The following is a 17900-nucleotide window of genomic DNA, read 5'->3' on the forward strand; positions in this document are numbered from 1 at the left end:
AGTGAGGTAGTTCTCATGGGTTCATTGTCCATTCAGAAATCTCACGGCAGGGGGGAAGAATCTGTTCCTAAAATGGTAAGTGTGTGTCTTCTTGCTCCTGTACCTCCTTAATGACGGCAACGAGAAGAGGGCATGTCCTGCCTGATGGACGTCCTTAACAATGGATACCACTTTTGGCATCACATTTTCAATATGTTGCTATGAATAGGATTTGGCAAAGGTTGAAAATTTAAATGTCCAAAGGTTTCAAAACTTAAAAATGCCAAGTGGTTTTAAGCTTAGCTAGATCCTAACTAATTCAGATAAATTATGAACCCTATCAGAAGTTTTTCATATTAATTTTCTGAATCTTTGGTCACCTTTACTGTATTTAACTCCAAAGTCAAAGTGAAATTTATTATCAGAGTACATTCATGTCACCACATACAACACTAAGCTTTCTTTTCTGTGGGAATACTTAGCAAATCTGTAGATCAGTAACTGTAAACAGGATCAATGGACAACAAATTGTTCAAATGAAGATATAAATAAATAGCAATAAATAACGAGCATGAAATAACAAGATAAGAATTCTTAAGTGAGTGTAGTTATCCCCTTTTGTTCAAGAGCCTGATGGTTGAAGGATAGTAATTGTTCTTAAACCTGGAGGTGCGAGTCCTGAGGCATCTGTACCTTCTACCTGATGGCAGCAGTGAGAAAAGAGCATAGCCTGGGTGCATTATAAATGAAAATATTATTTAAAAATCCAGTAAATCATAGAACAGTTGTATATCTACGCCACATGTGCAAAGAATGGCTATATCTTAAATATTTTCTCCCCCTTCTCCCTCTCCACAGCAGAATGGAATCAGATCAGAGCCCAGTTTATTATCACTAACTTGTATCATGAAATTTGTTGTTTTTCCAACAGCACAATACTGAAAAACTACCATGTTACAATAAGAAATATATAAAAAATAAACAGTGCAAAGACAGCAAAACAGTGAGGTAGTGATCATGGACTTTTCAGAAATCTGATAGCGAAGGGGAAGGAGTTGTTCCTAAAATGTTGAGTGTGTGTCCTCAGTCTCCTGTCCCTCCTCGCTTATGGGAGTAGCGAGAAGAGGGCATGTCCTGGATGGTGAGAAGTAGCGAGGAGAGGGCATGTCCCGGAGTAGCGAGAAGTAGCGAGAAGAGGGCGCGTCCCGGATGGTGAGAAGTAGCGAGGAGAGGGTGCGTCCCGGATGGTGAGAAGTAGCGAGAAGAGGGCGCGTCCCGGATGGTGAGAAGTAGCGAGAAGAGGGTGCGTCCCGGATGGTGAGAAGTAGCGAGAAGAGGGCGCGTCCCGGATGGTGAGAAGTAGCGAGAAGAGGGCGCGTCCCGGATGGTGAGAAGTAGCGAGAAGAGGGTGCGTCCCGGATGGTGAGAAGTAGCGAGAAGAGGGCGCGTCCCGGATGGTGAGAAGTAGCGAGAAGAGGGTGCGTCCCGGATGGTGAGAAGTAGCGAGAAGAGGGCGCGTCCCGGATGGTGAGAAGTAGCGAGAAGAGGGCCCGTCCCGGATGGTGAGAAGTAGCGAGAAGAGGGCGCGTCCCGGATGGTGAGAAGTAGCGAGGAGAGGGCATGTCCCGGATGGTGAGAAGTAGCGAGGAGAGGGCATGTCCCGGAGTAGCGAGAAGTAGCGAGAAGAGGGCGCGTCCCAGATGGTGAGAAGTAGCGAGAAGAGGGCGCGTCCCGGATGGTGAGAAGTAGCGAGAAGAGGGCCCGTCCCGGATGGTGAGAAGTAGCGAGAAGAGGGCGCGTCCCGGATGGTGAGAAGTAGCGAGGAGAGGGCATGTCCTGGAGTAGCGAGGAGAGGGCGCGTCCCGGATGGTGAGAAGTAGCGAAAGAGGGCGTGTCCCGGATGGTGAGGGTCCTTAATGATCGTTACCTCTTTTTGAGGCACTGGGTTTGTGAAGCAACACATATCTACTTGATTCAACATTTCTAGTAAAGTGCAAACAAATACTGAAGTAATTAAAATATTACTGCATCTGTAAATTTGATTAATGGACTCTGCTGAAATCCCTTAGAGAGATGCAAAGGGTAACAAGGCTGCAACAGTAAGCAAAATAAATCAGCTTGGTCTACCACTCTTGATAGAAAACTGGTGCCATTTACCAGAAAATTTATACACCCAGTCATGGGTTGTGATTAGAGCCAGGTCTAGCTGTGAAAGGAGAAGAAAATCAATCCTCATTTAATCATTAATATGACATCCTTTTCAATACTCTACCGAATTAACAGCAAGTAATTTCAGGATGCTCTTTTTTTTGGGAGGCATCCTGCAGCCCAAAGGGACACCTAGAGGCCAGCAAAGAACATGCAGATTTTTGTACTTGCGAGTTGATGCTTCCTTCCCCTGGCTCCATGCATCAATAATTGAATCTGCTGGTGTCAGCCCTTGACACTGGCCCTTCAATCAGCTTCCTATTCCCCAGGACTTGCTCTGCAGAGATTTTAGGATTCCACCCCATCCCTCACCCTCCCCCACAACTACAAGTAATTCCTGTTTTCCCTTACCGCCACTGAGGTAAAGTTAATCAGGCCTTCAGCCTGTTTCCAAGCTGCTTTGCAGAATGTGGGAGGACTGGGAAAAAGACACTAATTTTCACATATGATGCAATTCAGCTGGATGATCATTCTTCTTGACAGTAATTACTCCCTTTAATGTTTTGTCAACACAGAAGTTCAAAGAAATTTGAGATGTACGAAAATACATAACACTTCTGATTAACTGATGACTTTGTATAGTCTATAAGCAAGAAATATTATGAGTTACTGTTGACAGGAAACCTCTGCAGGAGAGTTTTTAAAGTGGAAAAACCATTGAACTGGGGCAGTTCCACTCTCCCGACCTCAGAATAGTGTAGTGATTGTTATTTCAGATAACGCTTACCATCTGACATATCTTCATCTTGAACGAATTAAATTTATGATACAACTTTAGTATCAGAGTATAGCATCTTATTTAGTGTCCAATTCTACTTAGCACCTATGACTAGATTTGTAATTACCAATGGTTAATTTCGTCCTTCCTGCCAAAATTCTACGCACCCTTTTAGCATAAGAGTACTGCTTACTCTAACAACTACTCACTCAGTAGAGACCCAGAACCAATCAGTTTTCTTGGATTTTATAATTTAGTGCTGATAACTGCTGATAGCTTACCATGTAGGCTCCTGGAGATGAATAAACATTCGATGGTTTCAGGCCAAGACCCTTCATTTCCATAAGTGGGGCCCGACATGCCGACTTTCTCCAACATTTATTTTGACGTTGCTCTGGGCTTCCAGCATCTGCAGAAGCTCTTGCTTATGATTTGAGGCTTCTGGAGAGTTGCCTGGTGTTATTTTCACAGAAAGGCCACTTTATAGTTGCTGAGCTCAAACAATCAGAAAATTTAAATCAATAAGAAATTTGGATAGAAATCTTAAAGTCCATTTTAAAAAATATTGTTATTGTTCTTATCACTATGCTTTTACTTCAGACTATTGCAACATCAATTTACAACTAACCTGGACACAGCATATCTGTATTTTATGTGAGGCAGGTATGTTATTCCGATTGGAGGTCTGTGACAAGTGATGTTCCACACAGGTCAGTGCTGGGACGTCTTGTTTGTGATTATATGTATTTAAATGAATATGTAGATAGGCTTATTAGTTTGCAGACAACACAACAATTGTTGGAGTTGTGAATAGTAAGGAGTCTGGTCAGAGGATTCAGCAGAATATCAGCCAGTCGGAATTGTAAGCAGATAAATAGAAGATAAAGATTGATCTAGACAAGTGTGAGGTGCTGTACTTCAGGTCAGAAGTAAGAAGAAAGTATACGATAAATGGCAGTATTTTTAGAGCATTGATATATAGGAAGGATGTTCATAGATCTCTGAAGGTAGCAATACAAATAGAAAAGGAGGCATACAGCATGCTTGCCTTCAGAAAGGGTGTTGAATAAAAAAGTTGTGAAGTCATGTTGCAACTGTATAAAACTTTGATTTGCCCAATTTTGGAGTATCGTGCGCAGTTCTGGTTGTTGCATTACAGGAGGGATGTGGAGACTTTGGAGAGGGTGAAAATGAGGTTCACTAGGATGTTGCCTGGATTGAGAGTTTTAGCAATATGGAGAGGTTGGATGAACTTGTTTTCTTTGGAGCATCAGAGACTGAGTGGGCAAACTGATGCATAAATATATTATGAGAGACATTAATGTGATACATAGTTCTTCTTCTATGTTTTCCCAGGTTGAAATATCAAATACTGGAGGGTATAGCTTTAAGGTGAGAGGGAAAAATTTTTTTACAGAGTAGTAGATGCCTGGAATGCATTACCAAGGGCAATGGTGCAATAGCAACAATTAAGAGGCATTTTGACAAGCACAGAACAGGGGTGGGGGTGGGTGTAAACGTACCGGCAAATGTACAGTTTAAATTAGCATCATGGTCAACATAGACAGGACTGAAGGGCATGTTACTGTGTTATTTTATGAAAAATTTGATTAAAAAATTGATTAGTTTTAGTTACTCGACTGATGACTAGTTGAGAGAACCATTAATTTGAACAGAAGTTTCCATCATTAATTTCCATGTTTTTTTCATTCAGCATTCAGCTAAATAACACCCATTGATAACAAAAATTAACATTGTTCTTTCTTAAGTGGAAGTTGAATTATGGGTATTTATCATCACTCTAAGCTTTGTTTACATGAAGCCCAAATTGTCTACCTTGCAGGTCACAGTCGGTGGTGGAACCAGGTATACTGAAGCAAGAAGACAGGGATGATGATAACACCCAACCACTACTGGCTCTGGATTGAATTAACTGTTAACTACATGGCTGGATCTCTGAGGTGCAAACATTTACAGAGCATTTACTTAAATCAAATCACTTTCAGTTACATTTTCTTTCATTAAAATGGCAAAATTCAGGTATCACCAGCTTTCTCATCAGAACTGCCAGAAGTTGATTTAAAACTGAGAGCATTTGAAATAAGATACTTGAAGGACTTTCTATCCGCAGTGGGCAACCTGACAATAACCATGGAAGGATTACAGATATTGGCACTTTGCTTACAGAAGAAGGAAAAGATCCAATACGGCAGAACTATTTAGATCTTGATACCAGGCATGCAATTTTCTGACATATTTGTGCCTTTCCAAGAAAGGCCATGTTTTTATATTTCACTATCAGATTGGAAAACTTAAAAAAAAAACAAATTTCAAACAGAAGGCAGGATGAAAAACCATTTATTAATGTGCCAAAGATCCAATAGTTTTTTCCATTCTTATTTATTTTCTGAATGAACACCAAACATCTATTGATGTATTTTAGTTAAATTCAGTAAATGAAGCTAACTTTATCAAACAAAATGTTGTTTGGCTAAGTGGATGAATAAAACAATTACTCACTTTCTTCTGTGTTTTATTTTGGGAAACATAGGTCTTGTACAGTATGTTACAAAGCTTTTGTGTTCATTAGTAAGTCACAGATATTTTGCCCAGCATTCTTCACTGTAATTAAATGTTTACAATGCAATGAAGGTTCTTAATACAAGTTGCATTAAAGCATAACTTAAGTGTGAAGCATAAAAACTTTCATTTCAAGTACCTTTTTCCAATTGGAGACACAGTATTGATAGTTGTAACAGTGATCGCTGCAAAAGCAGAAGATGTCAGAAATACCCAACAGCATCAACACTACTGAAGAGTTACTGGCCTGGAATGATGACACCGTTACTCTCTCCACAGATACTGCTTCACATGCTAAAAATGTCATTTTCTGTTTTGGTTTCAGTTTTTTTTGCTCCTGAAGTGGTGGTTGCATTTTGTTCAAAGAATACTAGGCTTATACTATTTGCAAAAATGTATACATTCTATTTGTTCCATAACTGAAAAGATATTTAAAACAAAAGCAAAGCTAAAACTGGGCTTTGCATAACTCAGTCAAGTTATTGGTGAAGGAAAAGATTTGACTCACATTTATTTAAAAAAAACCTCCCAAACTCAGGAGTATGAGCTTCCCTCAAAGCTGTAGTACTCACAGTTAAAATGCACATCTGCTTCCATGAAACCACTTCAATAACGAATCAAATTGACATTATACCAGTACTTACAATACATTCACGTAACACTCAGAGCAAATGTATTTTATCCAATGATATACAGTAGTGTTGACTTCAAAATTATCATCCCAGCATTCAAAGACAGTCAAAAAGAATTGCAATACAGTTATCAATGGACTCAAAAAAAAAACAAACTGTTCTTTTAAAAAGAAAGTCAAAAACAAAATCTAATCTATGTGTTCCCACATAACAAAATAGAAAGTAGAGTCTCCCATAGGTTTAAATTAAAACTTATACCAAGTATTCTTCCAAAAACAAAGCTGGACCTCTGATAATATTTTAATTGATATACTAAATTAGAACTTGTTTGAAAATTAGGTCAAGAAAGGAAAACAATCATCTGCTTAATATCAGCTCTCTGCAAATGTACAACATATGGAAACTTTAACATCCATACACAATATTTCAATTGGCTAAACATCTTATCATCTTAAATATTTTTGAATAATAGTTTACCAAATGTAACAATATCAATATCTGTCAAAGAGAAAATTGTTTTAAATCTCACTGAAGATCACTTTGATGTTCCATTTTTTGACTAAGCCCTGACAATAAACAGATGTCAAATTTTATCAGACTGATTGTCACTGGAATGCTGGGTCCTGTGCAGCTTTAGCCACCACTACAAGCATATTGACTTCAGTGCATCAGAAAAGAGGTAAAGAAAACAAAGCATCAATGCACAGGGATTCCATAGTAATATAAAGTTAGGAGATTCAATTACATTTGCATTATACAGGATTCCAATAAAACCATTACGGAAGTGATAGAGAACAATAAACCAGATGAGCAGAAACACAAAGCAACTCCTGCCTGTGCAGCCAATCCAATTCCTCTGGGTGACTTGGTCGATAAACCCATCAAGGCAGGCATTCACAGACTTAGACCAACAGAACTATAAACTCAAACAAAAGGTAATTTTAAAATCACAGTCACTAAACATTTTAAATTAAGGTACCATATTCACCTAGGTTTTTCCAATACATTATTCTCCGCACTCCGTATCTAGCACGTCATTCTCTGCAACTTCCGCTATTTTCAATAGGATCCTGCCATCAAACACTTCTTTACATCCCCCTCCCCAGGGATCACTCATTCATGATTCCCTTGTCTATCTGTCCCTCACCACTAATCTTCCTCCTGGCAAATATTCTGACAGCTGACAGAAATGCTACACTATCCCATTCGCATCCTCCCTTACATCCATTCAGGCCCCTAAACAGTTCTTCCAGGTGAGGCAGCACTTCACCTGTGAATCTATTGGGCTCGTCTATTGTATTCAGTGTTCTTGATCCGACCTCCTCTACACTGGTGAGGCCCAACACAAGTTTAAGAACTGCTTTGTTGAGCACCTCCCCTCCTTCCACCAAAAAACGGAATTACCCGGTGGTCAACCATTTTAATTCCTATCCCCATTACTGTTCCGACAAGTATGCCCATGACCTTTTCAGCCACAATGAGGCCACTCTCAGGGTGGAGGATAAACACCTCATATTCCATATAGGTAGTCTTCAACCTGATGGCATGAACATTGAGTTCTCCTTCTGGTAATTTTACCTCTCCTCCTTTCCTCTTCTATTCTCCTCTCTGGCCTCTTACCTCTTCTTCTCACCTGCCTATCAACTCCTCCTGGTATCCCTTCTTCCCATTCTCCCATGGTACTCTCTCCTCTCCTATCAGATTCCTACTTCTCCAACCCTTTAGCTTCACCTATTACTTCCTAGCTAGTCCTCCTTTCCTTCCCCCTACCCTTTTATTCTGAGGTCCTCTCCCTTCCTTTCCAGTCCTGAAGAAGGGCCTCAGCCTGAAACATTGATAATTCATTTCTATAGATGGAGACTGACCTGCGGAGTTGCCCCACGTTTTGTGTGTGTTACTCTGTTCCTTAATGTTCTGCTGTCTAAATGGTCCGCCAAAATATGTGAATAAATAATTGGTAGTTGCCTTTTCCCACTCTCTGGACAAGCTTGTAATCCTTATCTTTCTCTAGGGATCTGACTGCTCACATAACTGCTCTGAGATAAAATTATCTTGATTATTCCTATGTGGTAAATCCAGTCCTCCTTGCCTTGCCCCTGCAACATTAAGTCTGTCATTTATACTTAGCATAATAAATTTCAATGTAAAAACATATGGTCATTTTATTGTAGATGTATTATGGTTGTCACAAGCCATCTGCTTTTTGGCATTTTGCACAGATGCATCAGCCATCTATTGATGACTGCGCCTTTCACATTGGCATTTGTTCATTTTTGTCACATGAAAAAAGTTCAACACTGGCATCTAAATCAGTTAGCATCTTATGGGAATGCAGTGTGACTTCTTTTCACAGAAAACATAATTCTACACTCAAAAAGCATATCACCTTTATAAGTGAAGCTAGCAATATTGGAAAGCAACTTACTCTTTACTTACCATGATGTACGTTAATTCAACTCCTCGAACAGTGAACACTTGAAATACTGCTGGGGAAATGACTTTGGATGAGTTTCTAAGCGCAGTGTGGGGGAGGCTAAGTATAAGCACTGATACATCTGTTAATTCAGGATGCTTCAGTGATCATGTCATTTCAACTCTGTGTGTTAATCAATCTCGCTCACACTGTCAGGCTTAGTAACTTCACAAAGGCAGCTCTCCCATTGAGAGGAGTAACACACTTTGTGTAAACAAAAAGAAAATTCAGAACTGAAGCACAGGCCAAAACAATCTAAATTGATATTTCTTGAGAAATGATCAAAAAGTGCAATGGTACATCGAGCATTAATTGTCAGTGTAAGCTAAAAAAAAATGCTGTTTTCAGGTAAACCTGTAATAGAATGCACACATAGTGATTAATTAAAATAATGAGGCATAGATCATCTTTATAAAACTGGTCAATATCTATGATTACGAAACTTATGAATATCTGTACAATTAAAGTAATCAAAATATATACAGATTGATTCCTTATGAAAATACCAAAGACCAGTTATGTGGATGGAACAGTACGAGTGCCTTACAGAAATTAGATAGAATATAATCAGCTTAAGTAATATAGTGAAAAACCATAGTATCCACTTTGATTTTCACAATGAAGAGACTGCTTGAGCCAAAGTATTGTGTACAGTGTATTGAAACTGTTCTATTTCCAATTGAAAAAGATGCCACGTTAATCTCATCCACCTTTTGTCACTGTGTTTCTTTTTGGAAGAGGACAGAACTCATTGTTATATTTAATATAAAAAATATCCTCTTAAAATTCCCCCCCACACAGACTTCTTAGTTAATCCACTATTTTTTTTCTTCCCCAAAATAGACCATCCTTTAACCTCAGAAAACTTCCCTGTACCAACAGTTAAAAGAAATCAATAGAAGTCATTACACTTCATAACATAATAATTTCTTCATGTCATCTCAACTTCCAAAATTTCCTTCTTCACTTCATGTCTCAAGCATGTGATTAGATTGGTGAAAGTGTTCTACGTTGGTGGGCTGTAAGGTCTGGATGCCAGACATCCACTATGAAGATAAGCCTGTAGCTGGCAGCATCTTGCCAAACCTCATGCTCAAAACTATCGTCAAAGATGAGCACTTTTCCCTCCTTCCATTCTCTGCAAAAACAGGACAACATTGAATTGGATCAACATCAGTGGAACAGTATTGAACATTACAGTGATACATAACATGTTGATATTGTTTTAAAGCCATCTGGAAAAGAAAACTGAGACATCACTAGATATGATCCAATAATTATGCATCAAATCTGGGAGAAATATCTAATCTTGATTTTCTTGCATTGTAGGTACATGCTGGGTGCATACTTCATTAGCCTTTAAGTTTTGAAAATTATCCAAAGCTGAGGCCGGTCCCATATAATAATAGGTCAGTTTGAACATCTCTGGTCACCTGCTTCTGGGCCATACAGGTTGTTCTACTGTGGTCTCAGATGCAGACTTCTGGCATCCCAGTTCCCAGCATTTCAAAGGGCAGATTGCCTCCTACACTCACAAACTGGCTTTGCCTCCATTTGAGACTCCGCCTCCAGGCTATTCAGCTATCGATGCTGTCATAGTAACAGGGCTATTGTATGTTTGGTGGATGTTATTGAATAATAAATAAGACTTGCAAATTGATTAAAATACTTACATTAATACACTAATAAAGACTTCTGCACTTTAAACTAGTTGTAACTCTGCTTACCTTTCTGTTATCAACCAATTTCTCCCTTTCATTTTAATTGGTTGCAGTTGTTAGTTGAATTTGGTGCAGACACAGCATTACTTTGCCAAAAGGTATTCTATTCCAGGCTGGCAATTTGTGGGTCTGAGCTTTGTGTTACCATATTCCACTCCACCATGCAGACAGAGGCAGTTCACAGCGCTGGCTTTAGCTGGTATTGAAAACTGGGATACATGCTGAGTAGGGTCCAGCATTAGTACTGTTACTGGATTAAAAGTTCTGGGCTAATACTTTTGGTTTAGAAACTTATAAGTGGGACAAAGACAGTAAGCGGGAGTTGAGCGTTGGAATGTCTTTCACTTCAAATCCTATGTTTGGGGAAATGGCCAGATGCAACAATGCACCTGCATTTCAACATCTGCAGGGTGCCACTTTCCAGCAATGTGAAATCATTTCCGCTTTTCAAAGGATTAATGTCAATGGAAAAAGTTAGCATTCTTTTTGAAAAATATTAATTGGTTATTGGGGTGCATATCTGACACATTATTGTTCAAGTCCTGTAAGCGCACATTCGAAACAGCATCAGATCAACTGGGGACAGCTGACAGATTTGAAGGAAAAAAACGTTACTTAAAATGTATATGTAAAGGAACTTCAGGAGAATGGAATTCTACACTGAAGTGGAATTTCCACAGCTGTTCAGCCAGTTTCTCGAAGGAAATCCTGGAGTTATATAAGTAGATTGGATGGAGCTAAGTAGATTGGGAAAAGCTAGACAGAAGAATCAGAGATAATATGCATAATTGCAGTAATTCACATCTAGTCATATATTTTGAATATAAGAGATTGTGTGGATGCTGGAAATCCAGAGCAAAACACACAAAATGCTGGAGGAATTCAGCAAGTCAGGCAGTATCTATGGAAGTGAATAAATAGTTGATGTTTCGGGCTGAGGTCCTTCATCTAGCCATTTTTTCCCCATTGATTACACTTGCCTGAGACGACAAAATATTAAAATGCTGTTCTAATTTGTTCATTTGATTGTAGATGTATTCAATAAACATGAAGAAATCTCTCACCTGGTGTCATTAGCACAGCGTATTCTACATCCCTCTTTAGGAATAACCAGGCCAAGATGCATTCTTAAACGACAGTTTGTTGGTCCAGTGTGAGGCCATACATGAGTCCCTGGCTGCATAACTGAATACTTAATCTACAAAGAATACACAGTAATAAATGAAATGCTGGGTTTCTATACTAATGAGCTATTACTGATTTTGATGAGTTCAGAGTGACAATTTTACAATTTGACTAAATGATCTTGACATTTTTTTTAACATTGCCAGGTATGGGGGAAAAAACCTCTTGTGAAGTCATCAGTAAATAAATAGCTAGATTTCAAGATAAACAAAATTTTGTATATAAAAATCAAAAACAATAGAAACTGCTATTGCTGTATATTTGTCAGGTTCAGGACAGATTAGAGAGAGAAGTTTAGAAAGTGGCCGACATCTGGAAAACATATTTAGCATCTGCTATATGGAAGGTCCTTGGAATGATTTTGAGCTATAGATTTGGTGATTATTTGGATAATAAGAATTTGTTAATGAACAATTAGCAGAGATTCAAAAAAGGAATCTGAATCTGTTTAATTAACCAGAAGAATATTTTTTGACATTCTGGACAGAGTAGACAGAAAAGTTCTGCTGATACCAATAATTTAAGATCAAAACTTCGGTAAATTACAGCTTATGATAGAGTTATGAAACAAAAACTGAAGAAAGGCTTTGGATGGACAATTTTCTTAAAAAAACTTCAAAATTGAGGCTATACTAAACAATAACATTTTAAGCAGAGCAACAAAACTTAAAGAGAATGCAGGATACCAGTTTTAGGACCATAGCTATTTTTAACATATGTAGTGATCTCCACACCTATATATAACTAATGTAAATTATGTGTTGTTGGCTCTGTATCCAATGTATTGAAAGTAACAGACATGAGGTAACTTTACTAGAGATGTCAACAGTATGTAGATTACTTTCCTCCACATATGCTATAAACACTACTGGTTCTTAAATAACCAACTTTCAATTGTCAGATCTGTATTAGGGACAGGCACAAAGTCCTAGAGAAATTTAGATTTCAAAATAAAAGGCATGAAAATTAATGGAAATACAGCAGTGAAAACAGGGCTTTTATTTGATGGTTTACACCATTTAATGTGCCCTAATCCATACTGTGAAATATAGATGCAGTTTCAGTCTCTCCCCAGTGGAGTATAAAATACAATTTTAACATTTATAGATGCAATTAAATATTTAGAAATCTCTAGCTGTGGAACAAATCATGTTGCTACATACAGTACTGTGCATAGCTAGTAAATTTATGTATTTCATGACTAAGAGTGCAGGGAGAGGAGAATCATGGATGGGAAAAGGGAAGAGAGAGGGAAGGGATTGGGAGGCACCAGATGGACATTCTGTAATGACCAATAAACCAAATGTCTGGAATCAAATGACCTTGTCTGGTTTCTCAGAGCTGGGTGTGTCTGCACCTGTGCTACCTTCCCCCCTGGCTCTCGTCTCTGCCACCTGCACCACACCCCTCCCACGGCACTTCACCCTTACCAGTCCCAACATCCTTTGCTCCCACTAGATTTACAAACTCACTCTACACTCCACGTTCACAAATAGAGTACTGCACAAAAGTCTTAGGCACCTTAGCTATTTATAATATGTTTCAGACTTTTGCACAGTACTATAGGTCAAGTTACAAAGACATTTAGGAGGTAGGTAGAAACCTTAGGCTAATCAAATTTGAAATTTTGGCAGACCTGACAAAATTGATCAGCCAATTTATTGTCAATCAAATATTTAAATACCATTCAGAAGTGAAGGAAATTAGGTCAGAGAATGGAAATAGTCAGAGTTGAAGTTATGGAACAAGAAAACATGAAGCCTCTTTTCCTTGACATTTAACAACATAATATGCTCCCAAGAGAAGATCAGAAGGTTGGAAATCTGTAGTAGGTGATTATTTTCCTACTCACAAATCCCTTGTAATAATAGTCAACCCATATCTGGATGAGTGCAACTGCAAGAAATTCAAATCTGATCACCACAAATTAAATCCTGACTTGGAGTTTGTATGTTCTCTCCATGACTTCACTGAGCTGTATCCCAATCTCAGATAGAACGGTAAGCTAATAAATGACCAGTTAGCACAGGTTAATGGCAAAAAAGGTGATGGCAATATGTGAGAAAGAATAAATTGCAGAAGTATGGGGAATTAAGGAGAAAGAAAATTGGACTTTCAATACACTGGATGAACTCAGCAGGTCGGGCAGCATCAGTTAGAAACATCGACTCATTGTTTCTAACTGACGCTGCCTGACCTGTTGAGTTCATTCAGCGTACTGAAAGTGTTGCTTTGATCACAGCATCTGCAGATTATTTTGTGTTTAAGAAAATTGGACTAATTGGCTGGCCCCTTGCGAACTGGCATGGATCAGGTGGGGCAAATATCAGTGTCTTCTGTTGTTATAAAGTTAAGAACAGAGTATTCTGCTAATAGCTACTTTATTCACCACTTTAAACATCCACTCCCTCTCAAATAGGCCTATTGGGCTGTAATGTGCATTAATATTCCTGTTCTACCAGCGACTTAGTAGGGTCATTGGCTGACCAGTAAACTGACACACAATACAAGTTGGATAGAAATATTGCCTCCTTTAAGTTTTAGAACATAGAACATAGAATAGTACAGCACAGTACAGGCCCTTCGGCCCACAATGTTGTGCCGACCCTCAAACCCTGCCTCCCATATAAGCCCCCACCTTAAATTTCTCCATATACCTGTCTAGTAGTCTCTTAAACTTCAGTAGTGTATCTGCCTCCACCACTGACTCAGGCAGTGCATTCCACGCACGAACCACTCTCTGAGTAAAAAACCTTCCTCTAATATCCCCCTTGAACTTCCTACCCCTTACCTTAAAGCCAAGTCCTCTTGTATTGAGCAGTGGTGCCCTGGGGAAGAGGCTCTGGCTATCCACTCTATCTATTCCTCTTATTATCTTGTACACCTCTATCATGTCTCCTCTCATCCTGCTTCTCTCCAAAGAGTAAAGCCATAGCTCCCTTAATCTCTGATCATAATGCATACTCTCTAAACCAGGCAGCATCCTGGTAAATCTCCTCTGTACCCTTTTCTTCTACAAAGTACCTTGACATGATAATACATTGGCATTTTTCCATTGTTGCTGGCTAAATATATTGGAACTTACTTAATAACAGGATCTATAGACATTTAGAGAATCATGGTCTGATCAGGGACATTCAGCATGGCTTTGTGAAGGGCAGATTGTGTCTAACAGGCCTGATAGAGTTCTTTGAGGAGGTGACCAGGCATATAGATGAGGGTAGTGCAGTGGATGTGATCTATATGGATTCTAGTAAGGCATATGACAAGGTTCCACACGGTAGGCTTATTCGGAAAGTTAGAAGGCATGGGATCCAGGGAAGTTTGGCCAGGTGGATTCAGAATTGGCTTGCCTGCAGAAGGCAGAGGGTGGTGGTGGAGGGAGTACATTCAGAGTGGAGGATTGTGACTAGTGGTGTCCCACAAGGATCTGTTCTGGGACCTCTACTTTTCGTGATTTTTATTAATGACCTGGATATGGGGGTAGAAGGGTGAGTTGGCAAGTTTGCAGACGACACAAAGGTTGGTGGTATTGTAGATAGTGTAGCAGATTGTCAAAGATTGCAGAGGGACATTGATAGGATGCAGAAGTGGGCTGAGAAGTGGCAGATGGAGTTCAACCCTGAGAAGTGTGAGGTGGTACACTTTGGAAGAACAAACTCCAAGGCAGAGTACAAAGTAAATGGCAGGATACTTGGTAGTGTGGAGGAGCAGAGGGATCTCGGGGTATATGTCCACAGATCCCTGAAAGTTGCCTCACAGGTGGATAGGGTAGTTAAGAAAGCTTATGGGGTGTTAGCTTTCGTAAGTCGAGGGATAGAGTTTAAGAGTCGCGATGTAATGATGCAGCTCTATAAAACTCTGGTTAGGCCACACTTGGAGTACTGTGTCCAGTTCTGGTCACCTCACTATGGGAAGGATGTGGAAGCACTGGAAAGGGTACAGAGGAGATTTACCAGGATGCTGCCTGGTTTAGAAAGTATGCATAATGATCAGAGATTAAGGGAGCTTGGGCTTTACTCTTTGGAGAGAAGCAGGATGAGAGGAGACATGATAGAGGTGTACAAGATAATAAGAGGAATAGATAGAGTGGATAGCCAGAGCCTCTTCCCCAGGGCACCACTGCTCAATACAAGAGGACTTGGCTTTAAGGTAAGGGGTAGGAAGTTCAAGGGGGATATTAGAGGAAGGTTTTTTACTCAGAGAGTGGTTCGTGCGTGGAATGCACTGCCTGAGTCAGTGGCGGAGGCAGATACACTAGTGAAGTTTAAGAGACTACTAGACAGGTATATGGAGGAATTTAAGGTGGGGCCTTATATGGGAGGCAGGGTTTGAGGGTCGGCACAACATTATGGGCCGAAGGGCCTGTACTGTGCTGTACTATTCTATGTTCTATGTTTTCTATGTTAACAGTGTAATAGGAGATCCTTCATCATAGGGATTGCCGTGCTCCAATAGAGAAACTTACTGCTTCACCCTTAAGGGGAAATCAAGCCTATATGTTACATGGCCAACCATACCCACATTGAACAAGGCATTGCTAGATGCACCACTGAAGCAGGTACATATTTGGTCAATTTTTAAAGAAAAATATGTATTGAAGAATGTAATGAGAAAAGTGTGGTGATTCTCCAGGGGATTAAAAAAAAACATGTACTGTAAGTGCACATTTAACCTATAGACATTCCCATAGAATTAAAAATAGATTTTGTCCCATAGTTGTTGCCAATCCACTTGCTGTTGGAGAAATAAAAGATCACCTTTCAGTTAAAAAAAGTCCATTCAGTGACAATAAAGGTTTAACCATCATGATTTTTCCATAACAATCATTCTCAGCCGTCCTTCTGTGACATGGTATCTTTATTCAAAAATGTCGAAAATTGAGCTGACCTGGGCATTCTATCGATTGATTTGCTTTTCAAATGAATCACTAAGTGCATTTTATTGATTCACAGACAAAGTATTAAATGGGAGAAGGTAGGGCAGGGTTATAGGTGAAAAGCATGCTATCAACCTCAAAACTACTTCAGGGACAGCAGTTCTAGTGTGTACTAATTGATAACTGCTCACCCCAAGGTTAAGAATAGAGAAAAACCTTTGACATAGCCCACTTCTGTTGTCCTCCTTTCCAATGTTCTAAACATATTTGACTTTACTCATCAGTTAGTATTGCTAAGGAATATATTAACTGGTCCCAGTGCCACTGTGCTGTATGCCACATAAGGTAGAGCAATCTGTCAGTGTTTCTCTCTGGACTCGCATGAATAGCCTATCTTAATATGTTGGCCATTTGACCTTTGCTGACCAAAGACCATTAAAAATGTACAATCAACTCCCAGGTTATGTAGTGTCGTGTCCTCAGAAAGTGGCCAGTATTGTGATTGTCTGTTCCTTTAACCACCCCCCCCCCGCCCACGTTGAAAGCAGAAATGCTTTTCTACAAGATATTTTCCCCCAGATTAAGCCATTTTACTGTCAATGACAGAGTGACCCACCATTATTGTTCAGCTTCTGAGGTGAATATTAGACTAAGAAGATTGTTGGGTGGGAGTAGGTGGGGGGAGAAGGTACTATGCAAGGGACTTTATTTATGTGCAAAGCTCATTCTTGTACACATGCGAACATATGGACGCCAATGTGTGTTTGAGTGTATGCCTGTGCATGTGCATGCATCGACGGTCATGCAGTAGCGGAGCAAAAAAAAAGTGGTGCAAAAAGAGACATCTATTATTATAGGGAAAGTAAATTGCTGGCAAATAAAATGGAGGAACTAGCAGTACCCACGAGGACACAGAATGAAAACCAGGAATGCAGCATTATGCGTTTCATCGAGACATGGCTACACAAGCAAATCCCGGATTCCAACGCTACTGTGAATGGGTTTTCAATGCATACAAGCAGATAGTGCTAATCTACAGTGCGGTAAGAGGAAGGGAGGTGGGCTTTCTGTGCTTGTGGATAATAGATGGTGTAATCCCAGTCACATTTCCGTGAAAGAATGAATCTGCAGTCTGTACATCGAACTGCCTGCTGTGAGTCTGTATCCATTTTATCTACCGCGAGTTCAGTCACGCCATATTTTTCTTCGTCTACATCCCGCCTTCACAACGCAGAGTGATGTCATACACAGTACTATCGCGAGACTCCAGACTCAACACCCCAAAGTGTTCATTGCAGAATCGGGAGACTTTAACTGACAACCCTATCCACCTTCAATCAGTTTGTCAAGTGTCATTCAAGAGAAAATAAAACAGTGGATCTCTTGTATGCAAATGCTGAAGATGCTTACAGCTCCACAGCTCTCCCCCCACTTGGGAGATCAGATCACAACTTGGTCCACCTCACACCCTTGTATAAACCCAAAGTACAGCAACAGCTAGCTACCACCAAGAAAGTAAAGAAAT

At 39.7% G+C, this 17900-nt stretch overlaps 2 protein-coding genes across 10 annotated transcripts in view; one reads left to right on the forward strand and one right to left on the reverse strand.

Annotated features, from left to right (window-relative positions):
• The window catches only part of LOC134354837 (clavesin-1-like), a 68979-nt gene extending 64095 nt beyond the window's left edge, over positions 1 to 4884 (forward strand). For both annotated transcript variants that reach the window (XM_063064224.1, XM_063064215.1), the window contains one exon: positions 4749 to 4884. In XM_063064224.1, the coding sequence (XP_062920294.1) occupies positions 4749 to 4833 (85 nt within the window). In that variant the 3' untranslated portion in view covers positions 4834 to 4884. The remainder of the gene's footprint in view (positions 1 to 4748) is intronic.
• Positions 4885 to 4894: 10 nt separating this feature from the next.
• Positions 4895 to 17900, reverse strand: part of unm_hu7910 (un-named hu7910) — a 214777-nt gene continuing 201771 nt past the window's right edge. For 6 of the 8 annotated variants that reach the window (XM_063064199.1, XM_063064182.1, XM_063064141.1 and 3 more), the window contains 2 exons: positions 11376 to 11509; positions 4895 to 9728 (listed from right to left, as the gene is read on the reverse strand). In XM_063064199.1, coding sequence (XP_062920269.1) covers positions 9578 to 9728; positions 11376 to 11509 — 285 coding nt within the window. In that variant the 3' untranslated portion in view covers positions 4895 to 9577. The remainder of the gene's footprint in view (positions 9729 to 11375; positions 11510 to 17900) is intronic. The other 2 variants (XM_063064162.1, XM_063064171.1) reach the window with 2 other exon arrangements.

The sequence above is a fragment of the Mobula hypostoma genome, chromosome 1 (genome assembly GCF_963921235.1).
Source record: "Mobula hypostoma chromosome 1, sMobHyp1.1, whole genome shotgun sequence".
Taxonomy (NCBI): Eukaryota; Metazoa; Chordata; class Chondrichthyes; order Myliobatiformes; family Myliobatidae; genus Mobula; species Mobula hypostoma.